We start from the raw sequence: 22,695 nt of genomic DNA on the forward strand, positions 1-22,695 counted from the left end.
TCTTATACATCAGTATGTTAAAGGATGTGATCTTTTCAAAGTGCATTTTCTTGACGTCATTGAGCGGTGTTTTTAAACCCAACCTTGGCTTGTTTTTTTTGTTTTAACTTTAAGTAGGTTTTGACTTGTTGATTCCGAACTGACATGATTTTAAGACTTTAAAGACAATACAGATTCGAAGGTTGCAGTAGTTTAAGCCGTCATGAGAACCATTTATAAAACAATATTATTTCGTTTCTACCCGTGAAGACCTGGGTTAGAATTGCTCTCCTGTAAGTCATGCTTCCTGCAAAAGGGTGGTCAGGTTCGCTGACTTGGCGCAGTCGTATCTCAACTGAGTAGATCGATGGTCATGCTGTTGATCAATGGATTGTCTGGTCGAGGTTGGATAATTTGCAGACCGCCTCTTTATAGCGTTAAGCAACAAAAAACAAAGCTATTTCGATCCATATTGGCAATAGCTGTGATGACATGAAAGCCACTTATTAAATGTTTCAATAGCCGAGATTATTAATATTACCTGGCAAGCCAACACCTGACCTGCTTAAGTGATTCGAGTTATCCAGTGTTCAACACATCCGGAAATGGTGGCTATATAAGGAATAATGAGGGACTTAACCTCGAAGGAGCAGTAAGGTCAAGACGTGAAAGTTCGACACAACGGTGTTTCGCTGAATGATACCCATTCACATCACGTTAAAATGGTGCTTGTTGCTTCCTTGCCTGGCCCTTTGGTTTAAAGATATTAGATACGACTTGGAGCTTGGAGTATAACCCGAAGTTAAACCCCTTTTCATCTCAGTTCCATATAAATAAACATTATGTCATTGGCTTTGACATGTGAATTTGATTCCATACAATTAATATGCTTTAATGGATAAAGTAATGCTAATAGTCCTAACCCGGCTGAAAATTAAAGCCATAATTCAACTTGCCAAACCACTTGACAGGTATGAATTATGTGCCATGACAGCATTAATTCCCAAATTCATAAAGGTCCCTAAGCGTGTATTAAGTCACTAAACAACGAGCCTAGCAGCCGAGGCAAATGGCTGGATATTGCATTGTTGGTGAAGGCACCATGTAAACAGTCGTCCCGTTAAGGCAACCACTCAATTGATTTCACATGAAATAAAATTGCCTGTACAGTAAATCGAATAATTCGGCAAGTCAAAGCTGTTTATAGCTTGTCTTGGCTATTAAATAAAGCACCAGCTCTTCCGAGCTTTTAATATAACGAGATTAACCCAAATGTCCATGCATGGTAAAGCTGTATTGAAATAAAACCTGCGTCATTATGGTAATATAGAGACCTTGCCTATTGCCGGAAAAATAATGATCTATGCAGGCCAGAATTATCTGGGTAATCATATTTTTGTTTGATATACGGATAAGGATTACCCGTCACCCAAATAACCCGTGATAATGAAAATGATGGATTTTCACCAGATATTGGCCAGTGTGGGACCAAAATCATATTTACCTTGACTGTATTAATATTTGCAGCCAAGCCATGTGAATAGTCCGAGTAAACGCTCTTCCTGTTCTAGTCCTTAAGGGCGAGAATGTAAACTGGGATAGTCTAGAGTGATTTACCATAGGTATTTGCATTCCCCAGTGCAACAGCGCCCTTCGTATTTGCCATGTAGCAGTGGATTTGTGGAGCATTCAGTGATGTAGATAAGAATTTCTTGATTATATATGCCAGATTATCAAGTGATTGTTCAAATATATACAGAGATGATTATAATGGTTCATGGTTCATGTAGATGTAGAGAACGGTAATGAGGAATATTTTCATTTATCATTCGGTAACGTGTGACAGCGTAATAAGATATCAACAATGGAGGGATATTATTACACAGAATTCAGACCTTGGGAAGAGTTATAAAACTGACATCATTAACGGACGAAAAGTATCATATCATTTTCGAATACGAAATATCAGAAATGGAAAAATAGTGCTACATAATTTTCGGCTAATTTGGGAGCGTAGTAACACTGATATCAAAGACGAGAGAATGGTTTTAAACAATATTCTGCTAAATAAATAGCATTATGAAACCGACGCACGCAAGCACGAGAAACCTACAGATATAATCGGAGATACTTAGCGAATCGAATCCACGGTCAATACTGGGCTTCAAGCATGCAATTCTGTATATTATCATGGAAGATGTTTATATCAGATCAATGACCACTGACTATAAGGTCCATGCACACTTCGAATGAAGGATACCAGGGGTATTTTAATACTCCACAAAGTGCAAAGGTAAAGAAGCTAATGAGATCATAATCGGATTAAGGCATATATTAGATAGTGCGATTCTATGACACACATATTACTTAATCTAAGATCAAAGAGAGGCCAATAAGGCTGTGTCTATACGTCGTACTTAGTGCACTGAAATGAGATACTTTCTATTAAATTATTGTGCCGAGTAATTGCTAAGAGTAGCACTGATGATCTCATCTTTGATTGCGAAAAACGTCAGAACACGTAATAATCAACTTGCCATCGACTTGGTTGCCATTCTTCAGAAGCCAAGTTGTAGTTGGTGTCTTCTTGGCGTGGTTTGCAAGGCAACTGTTCAGGGATATATATATATATATTTGTTTGTGTAATACAAGCCAGTGTGCGTAGTTGAAACTCAGTATATGAATGTATGTGTACGTGTGTGAAATGTGTTTGGCGTGTGATCTGTAATGCAGTTGTTGGATGGCAGTGATGTGTGTAACGTATGCATGTTTATGCGATTGACGTTAGCGTCTATTGCGTGTGTATAGGTGGAATGTGTGTATGCTTTTGCTGTGTCACGCGTGCACTGTGAGCATGTCGCAGGTGTATAACGGCTGTGTGTGTGTGTGTGTGTGTGTGTGTGTGTGTGTGTGTGTGATGCGTTAGTGTGCAGTGCCTGTAATGTCTTTGTGATGCCTTTTTGTAACCTGACATTAAACGATGACAACTATAGCAGGGAATCGTAGGGACTGACAGGTACTTCGAGTTATGCTTAAGATTCGAACCATCGGGATTTGACTATATATACACTGTTGTGTCGAAGCCTACTGCTTAAAACGTTCGCTCGTACTGCGTATAAGACATGGGTTCGATTTCCCAAATATATATAATGTGCGAAGCCTATTTCCGGTGTCCCCACTTCATGACATTAATCGAATGTTACTGAGACCAATAACTAAAAAATAACTCACTCATTTTGTGGTGTGCGTGTGTGCGTGCATTCGAGTTAGACACATTACGATACGGCAACGGCTTGAGAAGACACATACAAACACATAAAACACATTTTCCCTCTTCACGTCACTATCCTTGTAAAAGCGTGCAATTTCTCTTTTTTAATCACTACATTAGGTAGACTTTTAACGTGCAGTGGAAGATTGAATTGTTACTGTAACCTAAGGGCACCCTTCGGGATGACTCTATCGTGCAAGAAGGATGAAGACGTGTTCAAGAAGCATCAATTATACCCAAAACACAATTCTCCGAACGGCAGTAATTAAGCTTGCGCCTCCGCAATTTCGCTACTTTTTACACTGATATTATACCATTATCTCAGAGAGGTCTTCCTAACAACCGCCCTTCCCGTTGTGGAGGAGGCCACTGCACCAAGTTGTGCACATCTGTTCGTGTTTGCTTCAAAATATATATTCATGTGGCATTCAGCCCAAACGTCCACGACAAATATTCCGTGCGTAGACCTGGCTTAACCAGTTGCAGACAATTGGATTAGTGTGATAGCATCAGTATAACGATATAGTGTGTGGAATAGTATCAGCTGACGCATCACGAGGTTCTACTTGTTGTTGCTGTCGCTGCCGTTATCGATGAGGCTGGTAGACGCGATGGCGTGTCACACCGCGTGTTCTGTGTATGGTGGAAAAAGACGCGTGCCCAATCCAACCCTTCTAATGTGTGAGTGAGTACAAGTTAAAGCTGTAAGTCATATCGACAATATTTTAGGCTAACCCTACAGTCAAACCCTTTTACGAAGTATCGGCAGTGTGACGTTGTACGTAAACGTTACATGACGATAAGCTGACAGGATAAATGTTTGCTGGAGATTTTACTCAAGCAATCACGACATCACGTCGTCGTGTCCCGAGTGTCAGCACTGGATAACGATGACAATAGTGATAGGTTTGTATTGCGCCTGATTTCCACCAGACGATGTAAACGGCGCGGAAAACACTCTCTGATTGTCATCAGCCCAGTTAACCCAAGCTGCCTGCTGAGTGCTGAAAGGTTATTCGTCACAGGATTTATCCCATCGAGTACCCATTTTCTGCTGGGTTAACAGAGGCACTTGTGAACATGCTCACATGCCTAGGGTGAGACTACATGTTTCACATGTGTTTCGTCGCGGGGCAGGACTGAAGCCCTAGAAACTCGCTGGGGTAAAGCTGCAAAATGTGGATATTCAGACAAGGACTATCCATGCGCAACGTTGCTTAAAGGTCACATGCAACGTAAAACACAACTTTGCAGATTCTGATACCTTTCGGTATGCACTTACCGAAACAAATCATAAAAAATGCCAATTCAACCTATAAAGTTGAAAAAAACGCGATGAAAAAAAAAGCCCGCGAAATCGGAGTTCAAACGTTTCACTAAATTCCCCCCAGCGCTGGGGGGAAAACTGGTTTCAATAGCTCTGCTGCGCTGCGTCCATAACGCATGCGCAGTGAATAGGTTCGCGGAGCTTGAAACAGTATGCATGCCCAGCGTCTGAGGTCGTGAGCAGTAGTCTAATCTTGGTTGTGTACACAAACAAGTACATAATCTACTCGTTACGTCAAAAACCTTGTTGATTGTGGTAAGCAGTCTCTGTCACAGAGAAAGCTCAGTGTCTGGTTTATTCACACCTATATGTCTGCCTGTCTGTCTGCTAAAGACAACATGCAATACACAGCTTCAATCATTGACCACGTGCAATTTGAACTTAACACCTATCAGACTATACGACATAAAGAAAATAAGATGATTTATGACTCGTGCACCCGAGTCCCGTGTCTGCCACATTATGTAACTAGGCACGTGTGATACACATGACATGTTTTTATGTCTGTGGGTTGCAAACAAACTACATTCATTTTTTTCGGATGACTGGATCTGACGGAAACTGGTGCAAACTTCAAGTCCTGCTTTGTACTTGGACGAACGACAGTTTCCAGTTCACCAACTCTGCTGAGATAATTTTTGATTGAATCGAACGAAAATTCAGAGAACATGTATTTTCCAAACCCAACATCTCTATATACATTCTTCATGGATAACGACTTCTTTTAGTGTATATGATTTTGTTTGACAACAGTATATGAATCCATACTGAAACGACGCATCAACTACACAAAAAGAAGTTGTTATCCATAAAGAATCTTACTTTCTTGTGACTGGCTATACTTCTAACATGCCCATCAAACAGATCATCTTTCTGTACACACAATGAACCCTCGGCATATCAGCAAATGAAACAGCCAATCGGAAACCGTCGTTACACTTGAGTGCATATCCACCCGCTATGACTGGGTTCGGTCTCCCGAGGGCTTCGTTTCGGGGGAAGTAAGCCCAAGTACAAAATATTGCACTTTTGAATCGCGATTGTACGCTTATAATTTTGTTTATTTGTTTTTTTAAAAGCAGCAGTGTATATTATATGTCATGAATAAGTGATAAATGTGTTTTAATTATGTTTGATTTTTTGGTTGCATGTGACCTTTAACTTCAACTGATTTGTGACCTGAGCTAATTGCACGCCACCGTGGTTTTGGTACTGATGGCCCGATCTTGAAATGGAACTAAACACAGCACCCTGGGCATTCACAACGACGAAAACATATCTTACAAACATAAAACGACAGACGAATTCAAATCAGCACTTTCTCTAATGTTTCAATAGCTTCGTGAAATTGAGTTAAGATCATGAACAGGTACTTCATAAGACCAGTGAAGATCTAGTTAGAACTTCAGTACAACATGTCGTAAAATGCGACTAACGGGATCTCGCTGACTTGGTTGGCAAATGTCATTGCATCCCAGTTGCATAGATCGATGATCATGCTGCTGATCACTGGACTGCCTGTCTCAGACTCGATCATTTTTAGATCGTCGACTATAAGAAATGAAAAGATTTACGACATCTATTCGGTTTGCAATACGGGGGCAGTAGTTCTGATGGCTCAGCTCCAACAGCCTGACGGTCCACAGACTGACGGTAGATAAAATCTTGAGACCAAGTAATTAAAAACTGGGACTTCAGTCTAAAAAAGAAACGACATTCATTATCATTATTAGTTGTATACAAATGTCAAAAATATCGGGGAAAATTAAAAGGGACTCGTCAAGCTTGTATTAGTTGCAAAATAATTGGATATCATTAGCCAAATGGCCGTAGCAGTTCGAGTGTACAAAACGCCTTACGGTTCTAAGGCTCTTGTACTTAGAGGAACCACCGACAACCTCTCAAAACCCTCTCTTCCTGTGTCTGACCCCTATATTCCCCGTAGGTATCGACAAGAACTGTAGACCTAATTGGGGTTATTGAACCGTCCCAATTTATCCCGCTTACAGGGTTATCTGATTATTTTCATTCAGTCGTGTAAGCGAATCGACTGCTCAAGAAGTGTAGTGAATTACAAAGGGCTAAATCACTCACTGTTTCTCAGCGGACCGGGAAACGTTATCATAGTCCATACATGTCTACTCTGTTTTTGTGATTGATGTGTGTTCATTTCACACCCGCCTGATATCGACAAGGCAAATGCATCATGTACTGTGTGTCTATATCACATGTCTGTATCCCATGATCAGTTGGTTAAATAATGAGGTCAGTTAGACATAGACGACGATGCATTATGGTTAGAAATCGATGTGATGATGAATCTACCAGATGATACCGTAAATAATGTCTTCAAGGTACATTTCATCATCGAGCTACATCGCTTGTGTGGTGATGATATAAGAGAGTGACAGTTGTACTATTTGAGTAAGATACTAGCTACAGTAATTTGCTGATACTGTGTAACGGTGTTTGTGTGATTTCCTGTCAATTAGGTCCTTTCCAAATCGTTTAAAGCAAATAGTTGATTGAAGAAATAGCTTCATTTCTTACATGCAGATCATTGCTTGACTGCTTCATTTCACAACCAATCGGTGGTGTAGCCTTGTGGTTAAAGCGTTTGCTCGTCACGCTGAGGATTCTGGTTCGATTTCCTATATGGGTACAATGTAGCCCATTTCAGGTGTTCTTATCGTGATATTGATGGAATGCTGGTAAACACTAAAACTCATTCATTCACCCAATAACAGTCACTTCAAAATGGGAAACATATAGCTCTTGATTCTTTCGACGTGATGCTGCTTGAGTATTCCTAACAGCGGTGTAAAACTAAACTCATTCAGTCATTTCACAAGCAGCTTATTTTTTATCGAATAAATACCGTTAAGGTATTTGATCACATTGTCACCACACAGATAGTTTGACCTGATCTAATATTATGACTGATCTGATCACCCGACTCAGTTGAGGTGATGACCGTGAATGGATAATGTGATCATCGATTCAAACGATCTTATGGTCCTTTATGGCTAATATACCAGCCACTTCCTATGACCTCCTCTCCACGACACAGATAGGTGCACAGTGCGATTTAAATGCATCCGTGAATTTTACAACCCAATTCACGTCAAAGCATTTGATCGCAACTGGAGCCTTCGGACCATCCAGGTCAAATGACCTAAAGACCGTTAAAATGAAATGATCACCATTTTACAAAATGACCCTACTGACCCCTCAGTCAAGTGATCATATGACCGCATATGGCTAATGTGATATTATCCATAATATCGGCAAATGAAAATGCTGAAAACGTCCCGCAGAAATGTACATAATTAAATTATCATTACTGCTGAGTTGTCAGGTGATTGTATATTGTATCAATAAACGAAACACAAAAGTTAATGTACGATATCGTCGGTAAGACAGTTTTCATGTCGATAACCATTTATGATCTTTCCTACTGTCGATCACTTTGCCTGCCAGAACGTCCGTACACCTTATTCAAAATCGTGTGCCATGAAATGTATATCGAACATAAAGTTTATATGAAATATGTTTCTGCTTTCTTCTGAATGCCAAATGTCATAATCCTGTCTGTACATCAAGTTTCCTTTCTTTGCCACTTTTCGTGGCCTCTTGGACACACGCGCACCTTCCTCAGGTTCTTCAGTTACATTGTACGCGAGCTAGTATAAGTCTGATAGTCAGTCAATGATCATCTAACCAGCTATAACGATTTTCATCTTCCCCAAGTGAATGACTAACATCTGCACAAGGATGTCATAGATACCGCATAAGCTACGTTTCAAGGTGCTGTCACAGGCACGAATGGAAACTATAATATGACTATAATATGACTATAATATGACTATAATATGACTATAATATGACTATAATATGACTATAATATGACTATAATATGACTATAACATGACTATAATATGACTATAATATGACTATAATATGACTATAATATGACTATAATATGACTATAATATGACTATAATATGACTATAATATGTTCGAAAAGTTGGTATTAATCGGTTTAGCTCCGATTATGACGCCCACGTTACATGCTGGACTAAAGCACGATACTTTCCATGTACTGGCGATTACCATGATTAAACATATTTTGGGGGCGTTCAAGATGTCCGCCAAAAAAATGGAGATTCTCAATTCTAACACCATTTGACTTCCCCCATTGGATTATAACAGAAAACCTTGCACAGTGCTAGAAAATATCATGCTGAAACATATTTTGTTTTGCGCGCGTGTCCGATTTTAGGGTCAGTTTTCATTGTCGTGACGTATTAATATATACTGCCGAAGAAAACAAGAGCGGTATATTTCAAATTTTAAGTAGCTGGGAGACCAATTGAGTGAGTGAATCAGTTTTTGTTTTTACCAGTAATCCAGCAATATCACGGCTGGAACACCTTCACCTTCATATGGGAAATCAAACCCGGGTCATCTGTGTAACAAATGAACGCACTAACCACTATCGTCAGAGACCATTTCGTGTCCGATAATACAAACCACTGATCATCCATTTTCTGGATATTCATTGTGAATACGAGATTTTTGTCTTGTTTCATTCACTTGTTCCATAGCAGGCGTTGTTATAAAGGTTTGATGTCCAAATGAGGATTTGGTACATGCATCGACATATCGACCTGTCTTCTTATCGTGCAAATGAAGCAGATATTTGTGTTGATACTGTGCTTGGTAATATTTCTTGGTGGACAATAGGAATTGTCCATCCATGAACTTGACCGCCAAAATGCCAAATATAATTATGAAGACCATTGTCGACCTGAAATTATATAGCACTTGAGTTCCGTCGCTGACTGACTATTTTTCAGTTGTCTTGAAAATCGACCATGAACGTTCGTTATGGCCTTTTGCAAAATATATGGCTGTAAAGGACAAACGTCTCCTATCAAGATTTTTTTTAAAAGCCAAAAACATCAAAAACCTCGTTGTATCCGCTTCCCTAGCATTTGTGTGTATATCATTCGATACATTATACAGGGGATTCACTTACAATGTAGATATGTATATACACTATATCGATTGGATATCTGTGGTTTCCATGGCAAATGTTCTTGACTGCAACGCGAGAAATCTTCCGACTTCACTGTCCCTATCAATGTATGTTATTAAGAAGCCCAGTTTCATTCTATCATTCTTGTGCTAAATTTACCATTAGGCTATTCTTGGTTCTTTCGGGAGAAAGTGTGTGATGTACACATTACTGACCAGTGATCGTTGTTAATGTCTCCGAAGACGTTCAAACCATTCGCTAACTGGATTAGTTTGATATAGGTAATATTCTGAAAGGTGCCTTCAGTGAAACAAGATATTCTGTGTCAATACTATTTCAGCGATGACTCATACATAACACATGTGCACATATACAAGATACATTTACACAGCAGGCAAAGTACAACATCTGTAAAAAGTGGTTCTTTTTAACACTTTCTGCATACAAACTGTTAGTGAGGTCACTTTTGAAACTCATCCAATCTCAACTGCATTGACATGGAGGAAAAGAATACTGGCAACGCATCACATTTTAAGTACCAGAAAACTTAGATCTTTCAAAATTAATAACATTAAGAGATATTACCAAGTGGAAGTATTTTACACGGAGTATATGATAGGATATATTTCCATGACTTTAGAAAATAAATCATTTATGTATTCAATGTTATTAACTCAATACTAATGTGCGATTGGATATGGGGATACGAGATGCCGCGAGCAGAAGACCACACGGGGTGCAACGTTCTTTAATTAGGGACGAAGGTTCTGGACACAGAATTCTCCAATATTTGTTTTTGTGTAACAGCCTGGATGGTTGATGATGAAGAATGAATAGATGTTGGTGGATGATGAATCAATGGATCATGAAGATGGATGGATGGACGGATGGGTGGATGGATGGCATGATGGATGGTGGATGGATGAATGTGCTTCAAGTTTCAAAGCTGTTTTATAACAAAAACAAATTGAATCATAGGGAGCAAACACAGTCCTGAGTCTTTCTCAGTGCTGCAGTTCATCAGTCAATGGGGATGTACCTAAAACTTTTTGGGTTGTGTAAATGGTCTTACCTTGACATGTCCCTGTAGTGTTATGACAGAAGAGGTCTTTGTTTGAGTCGCAGATGTCTTTGCTGTTGCAAAAGTCACCACGTTGACGTGCGCACATGTAGCAACAGCTGCAGCCGTCTTTCACGATGTTCACACCCTCGTTACATCGGAGCTCCTCCACCGGACACTGGCAGGGGTAACTGCACATCTTGTTTTCCTGTAAGAACAAAACGTCAGGTTAAGATATGCTAGTGATATCACATTCTAAAGATCTGTGAATACCCGGGTTAGAAATGATCTAACGCAATGCTGGTCGTAAGCGGCGACTAGTGGTCAGGCTCAGGTTTGGTTGACGTATCCGAGATACGTAAATCGATGCTTATGTTATCAAAACTAAATTGCCCGGCCCAGGCTCGGTTCTTTACAGGTCTCAGCCATAAAGGCGAAATACTGCTGAGCGCGGCGTAAAACAACAACCAAACAATACGCGTTAGATCGACATCATGTCGGAGCACACGTACATACTCTTGACAACAAAACTCGGCGTTACAATGCACGAATCAACCTTCTAGACTATGACCTCCACATAGCGGGAATATTGCTGAGTAAAACTAAACTCACTCACTCACTCACTCACTCATTCACTCATTCACTCACTCACTCACGACTATGGAAATAAAGAAGGTCAAGTGGTGGTGTTTCAGCTATAAAATATTCTGTGCATATATTGTATTTATAGGTACTCTGATGGACGCAGGATCTAAAATATCGACCAGTGTCCGCATGTCAGACCTAATACCCGTCATACGAAGGCTTGAACAACAGTAATGTTGATCATAAGACATGTTATTCTTTTCTCAAAAAAGATCATGTTCTGAATATTGAAAAATCAATATAAGGTTTCGCTGAACAAATCCCTACATTTCTTAAACGTTTTTGGTCTGATAAGGCAAGATAATATCATTAAAAAAATATTGAGCCAGGCCTCTCACTCTGTGCTGATAAATAACATCATTATGTAAATACTGTATATTACAACGTCTCAAAATTCATGAAAAAAGCAAAACATTGGGCCATTAAGTGACAATGTCGATGTAAAGAAAAGCCATTGGACACTGATGAACATTTGATCAATTTAAATCGTAATCGGGTCAAGAGACGTGAAATTTCGAATGGAATGAAAAAACGTTTTGGAAAATGACATTGCACAACAGCGCTAAACATGTATCTTCCCCTTCCTCTGGGAAACCTGGAAATCCATACTTGGGCTTTACTATTGCCCTTCACGGGAAGATTGTGCATTCTGATGTGGTGATAGACGCTGCCCCCTCGTGACATAACATCTCATTTCATCTCCAAGATATCAACATTGAAAGACGTTTCGCGCTGACGTAAAATCGAAGTACCAGGACATGCTCTACAAGAGTAATAACCCAGAAATTCCATTCCCAAACTGATGTAATGCACCCTTTATGTCTCACCTTATAGAACTTTGGAAAAAATCAATCATATTTTCATTTTAATATAGCTTAAAGTTCGTTTGTCAAAATCACAGGGAGAGTTCATCTAATAAGCCATGTATAAGACGTTATCAGAAGCCTGACATTCCTAGTTCAAACTGATAAGAAACATAGGGACTTTCTGCTTGGATGCGTCCCGTCTTTGTTCACTGTTAAACTACTTAAGGAAATGTATTCAGTCCATTCAAAATTGGACCAATTTAACATGGACCCCATCAGGTCCTGACAATATGATCATCAATTTTTACAGCAAAAGATCCCAGTACCTGACACAATGACAAGTTCAATTGATTATAGGGATAGCCGCCGAATTAATTATACACCTAAACAATGAAGTACCAAGGATTCAAGAAATAATCACTTCAAAACGAATTGACAGAGGAATCCTTGTCGATTGATAGCGTTCTCATTCCCGTTATTGCTAGTTCTCCCAGTTTTATTGGAGAAAAGGTGATGAGTGCAAACGAAAGTCTTATATTTCTTGTCAGACCTGAAGAACCTTCGGCCAAGAGTGTCCTTAATATGAACGTTCTCTCCAAGTGTTGGATGAAAGCCAAGGTTTGTTCAACAATATTGAACTTAGTCGCAACTGGTGCGTGCCAAACCGCCATGATCCAAACTGACAATTTGCAAGCTTAAAGAGATCAATGGTCGTTTAGTTATATCTTCGATATAATCGGATACTCATCCGCGTGTGTGTCTGTACCATGAGAAGCTGAGATTTTACGGTGAAGGTCGAAGGACGAATATGAATCAGATAAATGGCTGGGACACCATATAACACAAGGTTATAACAAAATAACAAAATATGACTGTATATAAATCCCATAGGCATGCACACAGACTGACAGAAATGTTAACATATTGATTGGAGCATTTAATTGAGTGGGTGAGTTTAGTTTAACGTTCAGCAAAATTACAGCTCTAGGTCGTCGGTCTGTAAATAATCGAATCCGGGTCAGCCAATCTGGTGATGGACTGCATGAGCATCGATCTGCGCAACGGGGAACATGTGACATGTGTCAGCCAAGTTGCGCCAAAGTTCAATATTGTTGAACAGACCTTGGCTTTCATCCAACACTTGGAAAGAACTTTCATATTAAGGACACCCTTGGCCGTAGGTTCTTCAGGTCTGACAAGAGACATAAGACCTTCGTTTGCACTCATCACCTTTTCTCCAATAAAACTGGGAGAACTAGCAATAACGGGAATGAGAACGCTATCAATCGACAAGGATTCCTCTGTCAATTCGTTATGAAGTGATTATTTCTTGAATCCTTGGTACTTCATTGTTTAGGTGTATAATTAATTCGGCAGACAAATGTATATTTAATAAGTGTACGCACTTATTTGTCCTAGCCTTCTGAATAACCAGTTTATACACATGATGCAGACAAGTTAAACTAACCCCCTCAGAAAGAAAAAAAGGCCCGGTGTAAATTCGACCCAAAACACAAAAGGTGCTTTACATCGCTCTTAACAGACCTTAGATGTCCAGACTGACCAATCACTTCTCTAAATCACCTTGTGAGCACATTGCTATAATAGGTTAATTGCTTCATTAAATTTTGGTCAGAGGGAAGTAAAGTGCTCATTAAGGTCTATGGCCTTTTGGCATTTCCACCTTAATTAGGTTCGTCTTCAGTCTAAAACTGGGAACCACGTCTGCGCAACCGTCAGCACGGCGGTAACGCATTTCACAATCCCCACCCGACAAACCGCCCGATCTCCACGGTAACGGCGCTTTTTTTCTACGTTACAGTGTCTTCGTTTTGCATTATTATCACAAGAATTCCCAAGAATTTCACATGAATATGATCATGTAACCTTTGAAACAGATTCTGAGGTGCCATGTACGCATTGACGCGAAAGTCGATTTCGTCATCGACTTCTCGAATAGACCAAGTTCTCAGAAAAGATCAGAGTGATAGACAATGAAGTGCAAAGGGAATTCCCAAATTCAGATATATAATTAACTGTTAAAGTGAAAAAGCAGCAATCCAGGAGATGCACAGCGAGTTGCAGTCGATGTCGTTCAACGTCTGCAATTACTGGCGCAATCTGACCATTCGTTTAAGACTTCCTAGGTGCTATTGATTGCACTCGTAATGCCCCCCTTTCATTCAAGCGCTACCTTTTTGTCTTCCTGCAGACTGTTTCAGCATTGCTTAATTCAACAGTTAACGTTAACTCACAACGCTAAGCCTCATATGATTTGACGTCTGACACTGGCCGTGGAATTAACAACGCGGATGAACACGTGTCAGACGGATAATTTGTTTGGAATTTGAATAGATCGACACGGCCAAAGACATCTTCACATTCCTCTACCAGAGAAATCTAAATGTGAAATCGACAAGACTTGCAGACAATCTCATTCTGTTGACAAGACGGGGACGCAATACTGTCAATCTGAAATGAACAGACACATTAAGCCTTGCATTGAGTGCCGTTTAATGCCGCTATATCAACGGGGTTAGTTCGCTGCTCTTGTATATCTCCCACGTGTCAAGATGTCAGGGAAATGGACATGGCCATGTCCATCGCAGCAAACCACCTGAGGCTTTTTGGTTCCGTCTGTCAATAAAAGTCAGGAATCGATATTTAAAAATATTAAAAGCCTTGCTTGAGAAAAGATTACGTCGATTAGGGCTGTGTAAAGTCGCCTTTAGGCCGTGGATGTGATGGTAAATTTGACGTTGGAGCCTCGTGACGCGTGCTGTCATTATACACGTGGAAGGATGTGATAAAGTGAACAGTCAATCAGAAGAACGTTATTTCAGTATCCTTTCTCCTTGACCTACTTCACGCAGCTGTCAACCAACGTGTCAGATAAATGGGTCACGACGTCAGAAAACGTAAAAAAGCACAAACTCGTGAATCACCAGGTCATACGTCGAATGTACGTAATCAGTTAATGAAGAAGATTTCCAAGTAATGAAATGTCACGAACTACGGATGAGCTGTTCTCAAGGGATCAATACACATATATGCTTAACCCTGTGAGAGAACATTGGTGTATTTAAACCTGTTAATTCCCTAGAAAGGATACTCTTCTTTTTAAGAGCGTTGCATGATGTGATGAAGAGGTTTCACTACCATCTACATGACGTCCTTGTAACCATGTCAATGACAAAATGCGCACATCAAACGAATGCTTTTACTCATTGGTATTTCATTTATATGGTACCCTTGAGGGTCTTGGTTTGAACTGATATTCAGTAAACCCATGCTTTCATAACAGGTGGTCGGGTTCGATGACTTGGTTGACACATGTCATCGTGTCCCAGTTGTGTATATTGATAATCCTGCTGTTGATTACTGGTTTGTCTTCGTCATGCTTGACTATTCAATGATGGTTCCAGATATATCTGGAATATCTGGAAACACTCGAACTACAAATGTTACTACTACTACGTCTACTACGACTACGACGACTACTACTACTACTACTTCAACTGATGCTACTAAGACTACTACTCAAGCTGCTGCTGCCACAACTAATACTGATGCTACTACGACTACTACTGCTGCTGATGCTGCCACTACTACTACTACTGCTACTGCTGCTGCTGCTGCCACTACTACTGATGCTACTACGAGTACTGTTAGTGCTGCTGCTGCCACTACTACTGATGCTACTACGACTACTACTGATGCTGCTGCTGCCACTACTACTACTACTGCTACTGCTGCTGCTGCTGCCACTACTACTGATGCTACTACGACTACTGCTGATGCTGATGCTGCCACTACTACTACTGATGCTGCTGCTGCCACTACTACTACTGATGCCACTACGACTACTACTGATGCTGATGCTGCCACTACTACTACTGATGCTGCTGTTGCCACTGCTACTGATGCTACTACGACTACTACTACTGATGCTGATGCTGCCACTACTACTACTGATGCTGCCACTACTACTGATGCCACTACGACTACTACTGATGCCGATGCTGCCACTACTACTACTGATGCTGCTGTTGCCACTGCTACTGATGCTACTACGACTACTACTACTGATGCTGATGCTGCCACTACTACTACTGATGCTGCCACTACTACTGATGCCACTACGACTACTACTGATGCTGATGCTGCCACTACTACTACTGATGCTGCTGTTGCCACTGCTACTGATGCTACTACGACTACTACTACTGATGCTGATGCTGCCACTACTACTACTGATGCTGCCACTACTACTGATGCCACTACGACTACTACTGATGCCGATGCTGCCACTACTACTACTGATGCTGCTGTTGCCACTGCTACTGATGCTACTACGACTACTACTGATGCTGCTGCTGCCACTACTACTACTGATGCTACTACGACTAAATGCTGCAAGTCCCAATAGAACCCCTTCTACAACAACAACACACGTGACAGTTTGACGTAGGTTGTAAGTCAAAGAAGCACCCCATTTATGTTTTACTACTTATATATCAAACGTTTTCATCATCCGCCGCGTAGTGAACCAGTTTCACCTCCCTGCGCTCATAGCCTAATGACCACACCTTACTAAGCAGAGCAAAGTACAAAGGCGCACTGGTTAATCACTATTAGTACCACACCATTCTCTCATAGGTGGCGCTTCTTTCAACGAAGACATAACATCCTCCACCGCCACGTTCTTCCTAATCAAAACATATTCATACATCAGGCATTTTTGTAAGAAAACATTTGTCTCTTCGTTTTGTATTGGCTGGCTATTTTTATAAACAAGAGAGTCGTATGGCATTGTAAAACACGCACTACATCAGAGTTCAAAAATGTGTATTATTGATCCAGTGGCTAATGCTGTTAACGAGACCTTGCTTTGCGGCTTAGTCGAACCATTGTGTCTATACATCTACATGGGCAGGCATTCACAGAAGTCTTTAAGCAGAGAACAATGCCAATTTACTATGTCAATTTGCGAATCACAAAAGAGTGACTACGATATACGGGAACAAGAACACAATCACAATCCATTTCTTGTCACTGTAAGATATATTACTGAGCAAAACATGTTCAAAGGATTCGGAAACAAATACAAAAAGTCCAAGGAACTGCAATACAATCGGGGTTGCATTTTGCGAAAATTTATATGATTAGGGAACAAGGGAGTTATCAGAAATAGCACGATCCTTAATTCAAATGAATACACGATGCTTTTTGCCCGTGCAAACCGTGTCAACTCTACGCTCTCGTCGGCGTAATTCTCAGACGTATCAACTGTTAGATTGTCGTGGAAAAAAAACCTTCTTTTTTAAGGAAGACGTTATCTCAACTTATATGGCCTGCGTGGATATATGATTGTTTTATAGTTCCAGTAATCCAAAATGATTACTGTTATAAGCATCGCCAAAAGGACAAAAAAAAACACAGACATTACAAACATATTGGCGATTATGTATGATCCTGCGTATTGTACGGTAATGCATTGATAGGAGGCTTTATCTACAAGTCTCGAGGGCTGCGGTCTGCATATTTCCCATGTTAGGAGCCCCGTGGGAGCTTAGCGTGGATTGCGACGTAACTACATCACCATTTGTCCACTTCAGATCTCACTCCCTGACACCGTTGGGCTTTTTAGCTGATGAAAAAAATATAAAACAGGTTATGTTACAGATAGGCATCTTTTAATGCATAAATTTCATTGAGACGAAGTGAAGCCTGTCCGAATGGTATCTGTTAAAGGTACTGGAGAATAGCTTTTAACAAACAGCTTTTCCCTTTGGATGGTAGGCTTATCTTGTCCAAAGTTGGCGTAGGTGTTATTTTAAGGATGGTTGATTCCAAAGGCGTAGCAATCAAAGACTGGCTTTGCCAGTACCTCAGCCAACACTCGTCTTAATAACTGGCACGTCCATTACTAAGTGTAATCGACCGATCTACTCCAGGTTTAGCTGAATGTATAGATTCAGCATAGAGTGAGGATAGCATCAGTTGTTTGGAAAAGGTTTTGGGAGGGTAATTTGTGGAGTGTGGTTGGCTGAGGGTTTTTGACTTTGGAAATTGAAAGAGTCAGTTTGATTGTTTTTGCAAATTGAATGAGGGATATATAGAGGAGTTTGTTTGTTCAATACTATTTCACAAGCAGTGTCTGATTTCAGTGTGCGTCCCGTGTGATAGAACATGCCTAGAACATAAATGCAAGAATAGAATGGTGTGTATTACGTTGGGAAGCCAAGTGCTCGAAGAGTTCCTGCATCACGCAGAAGTCCGAGATTCGAGACCCCACACATTCTACAAGAACAAATGGTTGTTATATTCTAAACTATTCTGGAAGAAGAGCTAGAATTGCCTGATTTCAAGGCCATTAATGGGTATATAACTGGGAATATAAAAAGGAACATTGGGTTTTAGCGCGTAATGAAATATCCTCACAAACACTTTGCTAGGTGAAACTTCTGGTTTAGCATATCCGCAATTCGCGTTATCAACAATGACACTAAAACAAAGTCGTATTTAACCAATTACTAATCAGACATAGAGATCATCTCAATGGTGACTGTTACTAATTAGTGTTCCTTAATTACATTTTCTTTATTATATATCCGAGTTCCTGATGTAAGTATTGAGCTACTGGATACCATTATGTTGACCATTCCAAAGTGTGACCTAGTTCTACCATATCCTTGCAAGACACTAGCTTGAGTTAAACCCCAAATCATATCAGTGCTAGGGAGCATGGCGATCCCAAATGACACATAAATATAGACTTATGGGTAATTTGGTCCGTATTTAACATGATGAGTCCCGAAATCAAAGCCTCGTCTCCCTGAATTCTTCTCCTCCGAGGCCTCCCTGTAGTTACCCCTTTCGTCTCCTCAGTTAACACGATTACATTCCGTCAACTCGTTGATGCAACGGTGGAGATTATACCGTTGGCCGCCATCACCTCAAAGGCAGAAAGAGATCGATCTTTTTATTGCCTCGGATCAAAAAGTGACATAGTTTAACTTTACAGACATCGTTTACAACACGGAGGGGACGATACCATGATCTTTGAGCCTTCATCTATGACCTGTCCGCATTAAAGTAATCACCGGTGTGCAGTGAAGATGCTTCCTGTGAAAAAAATCGACTGGGATCGTTATTGCCGCAGCAAGTGTTTGAGTGCTTGCGTTAGGTTGTAGGTGCTTTTACCAGTTCTTAGTCAAGTCATTTTCAAAGAACGTTAAAAAGTTGAGTCCTAGTACATTTATCGTCCACGTACTAATCAATCAACATATCATTAGTCTGACTAAACTGTAAAATAGGATATTATACGATAGTATCGTTGGTAGTTTAATTGATCATAATAATGTAATTTATATGCCGCCGTTCTACGGAATGATTGATCGTAGCGTTACAGGGTTATTACCTTCGTAACAGGAAATAAATTACAGTCTCAGCTCCCTGGGGAGAATACAGTAAAAGGACATTTTATCAGTTACATTAAATATACATCATATTATATCCGTTAGACATGCAAGGATAATTCCTCTTCAAGCAGAAATATGGAAATTACAGTTAGCACATTTATGTCACTTGATTAATGTATATTTAATCACCATCTATTGTATGATTCAACAGCTAACGTCACTGAAAAGGAAATAACAACTCCTGACTATAGAACGCTAAGACATAAACAGAACCGTGAGACTCAATCTACATATGGGACTTGGAACGTGTCCAAATATTACTTGACAAGTATTAGATGAGCCAGCGCAGTGAACGCGTTTGTGACAAGGAGGAGGGGCAAGTAATCTGGACGAATACACTTGGTTGCTACAGGTAGATTGACGATTAGGCAAGTGCAGTACATGCTGACCGTGGCGTGAAATCAATACCTGTACTGTTTAACTCGTGTCCCGGAGAGCGATTTAGTTCGCACGAGGAAATTGAACTTTTCAATATTTAGACGAGAACCTGTTTCCCACTTGCTTCAAATGGAATATTCTGGAGGGCGTTCCCATATATGCAAACTGTCAAGTCGTGGCTCGTGTAATACTTTCCAAGCAATAGGTAGTGGTCTTTACGCATTTTTTTCATCAATATCAAAGGGTAGAAGGTATCCATTTTTGAAGTTGCTGTTAGTGTGTATGCCCGGTGTATTATTTGTCAGGAAGAGAGTCAAAGCTGGACAGTATGACGCACCCCAGAATACACCGTAGAATATTCGAGGGGTAAAATTGGTAGGTACATTATTTTTTCTACACTGAATACAGAACTAGGTTCGAGTTGTTTATTATATCAGATATTAGTATTCATTCGGCTGTGGTGAACAGGGGGCACACGTCCTGTCGGGTGCGTGCGAGTGTGTCGGTGCGTGAGTACGTGGGTGTGTTTGCGTGTGTATGTGATTGACAGCCTGTTTTAGTGCGGACTAATCACAGCCCTCTGTGTTACCATCCTGCAATTTAACAAGGGGCACCACGCAACCACAGAACTGACAGTCCACGTTTTCTTCCGTCAATACCAAGTGCCAGACAGGGAAAGAACAAATCAGCATAGAACTAGCGACTTCCATTTCCCCTTCACTGCTCAGTCTTTCACACTGAAAACTCTGTTCTGGTGTCCATCGCCGTGATTTTGTCACCCGTGAAGGTCCGGGGTAGAATAGGCCTTCAGCAACCCACGCTTGCAATAAACGAGGACCAACCGGATCGAGTGGTCAGACTCGCTGAACTGATTGACATATGCCATCGGTTCCCAGTTGTGCAGATCGATGCTCATGCTACTGATCACTGGATTGTCTGGTCGAGACTCTATAATTTACAGACCCCCGCCATACAGCTGGAATATTGCTGGTTGCGGTGTAAAACTAAATTCACTCACGAGATTAACGTTGAAGAAACCAAGAAATACAATTACAAAGAAGCATCACGGAGAGAAGCGGATCCTGGCACATCTCAAAAAGGATACCTCAGATTATTAGAAGAACTCTCATAATAGACACAGAAGTGTGTCGTCCAAACTGTGAAACATCGATCAGATACATTACACATACACATAAACACAGAGAACACATGAAACACGGATTATTATTCAAACTATTATTTACATTTCTTTCAGTTTCTCTTTGAAAAGGTAAACCTTCAGGATTAAATGTGTTTGAATTGGACAAACATTGCTCACAATATAATCCGAAAAAGTACAATCGACACTACTATTAGCAGAGACGGTTGGGGAAGCGGTTTTGTTGTTTGGAATAAGCCCTTCAATTTTTTGGCAGTTCAGTCATACAAGTTGCGTTGAACGTCGAGTTATTGTGGTAGGTCTGCATTGATTTCATTATCTCTCCCTTATTGACATATGCATATCACATTCCATTAACATCGTGGGGATTGAGGAAATGTCCAATTATTGAAGCCTTATTAATACCAACCTGCCGTGGGTTTAATCAGGAAAATCAATACCATACAAAGTCCAGTTCCAATACCAATTTGATACACAAATTACAAACGGAATGTTATGATATATGATATTATTTCTTGCTACTTCGGGGTTCGTCTAAACATTCAGAAACTGGATATCTGTGCTGTCTAATATGAAGAAACATCTGATGATGATTAGGTTATCAATAACATGAAATGATCTGTTTTTGTTGTAGTCTTGGATTCCTGTGTACAACGCACGGCACAAATCAGGCGATGTTATGTTATATCTGTTTGTTCTTTAACACCTCACTAAGCAATATTCCAGCTATATGGCGCAGGTCAATAAGCAATCGAGTCTGGACCAGACAATCTAGTGATCAACAGTAGGAACATCACTCTATGTAATTGTCGTACCAAGTCAGCGAGTCTGACCATCCGACCCCGTTAGTCGAGTTTTGCGAAAAACATGGATAGATCAATCAGAGTATATCTGAATCCTGGTAGTGTCTACAAAATATTCGAATACCATATCTGAAAGCGTACCCGGAAGGACAAGATGGTAATGTATACTTTAATCTTCTAGTGCCTCTTGTACTCAAATTGTGTTGCATTCCAACATGGCAGCTAAAATAAAATTCGAGAGCATGCTTACTGGCAGTGGTGATAAAATAGCGCTGGGGAGCTTGATAAATTATTAAACAGTCAGCGGTGCTTCAGATAGATAACGCTAAGCTGTACATAAACGACCTTTGAGCAAAGGATAGAATTGTGATAGCTAGGCTAAAAGCTGTGACTAGCGGATCTTTATTGGACGGATTTTGCACAACACAGGGTTTGAAGTTTATAAAAAATACATGATGGTATGCGAACAAAATCACTTAGATTTGATTTATGTCTGAACGCGAGTGAGCGTGTTGACACCGCGTTTAGTAGTATTCCATCGAAGGCAAATTGGAATAACCAGATTGGATTAACCCTATGGGGAGTCGCACACTGACCATGACTACAACAACCATAACCAGTAAAAAAAATAACCTCAAATGAGCACAAATGTATCTGTGTTATGTACAGCGTGTGGAACTGTTCTATCACACAAAGAATACAGTGGAAGCTGCCTAATCGGCACTCATCGGGACTGAAGAAA

The 22,695-nt window shown here is 40.3% G+C and overlaps 1 protein-coding gene across 1 annotated transcript in view; it reads right to left on the minus strand.

The window, feature by feature from the left end:
• Positions 1-22,695, minus strand: part of LOC137273574 (CCN family member 2-like) — a 93,384-nt gene that overhangs the window by 17,432 nt on the left and 53,257 nt on the right. The window contains exon 2 of the mRNA XM_067806323.1: positions 10,691-10,886. Coding sequence (XP_067662424.1) covers positions 10,691-10,886 — 196 coding nt within the window. The remainder of the gene's footprint in view (positions 1-10,690; positions 10,887-22,695) is intronic.

The sequence above is a fragment of the Haliotis asinina genome, chromosome 2, assembly GCF_037392515.1.
Source record: "Haliotis asinina isolate JCU_RB_2024 chromosome 2, JCU_Hal_asi_v2, whole genome shotgun sequence".
NCBI classification, from domain to species: Eukaryota; Metazoa; Mollusca; class Gastropoda; order Lepetellida; family Haliotidae; genus Haliotis; species Haliotis asinina.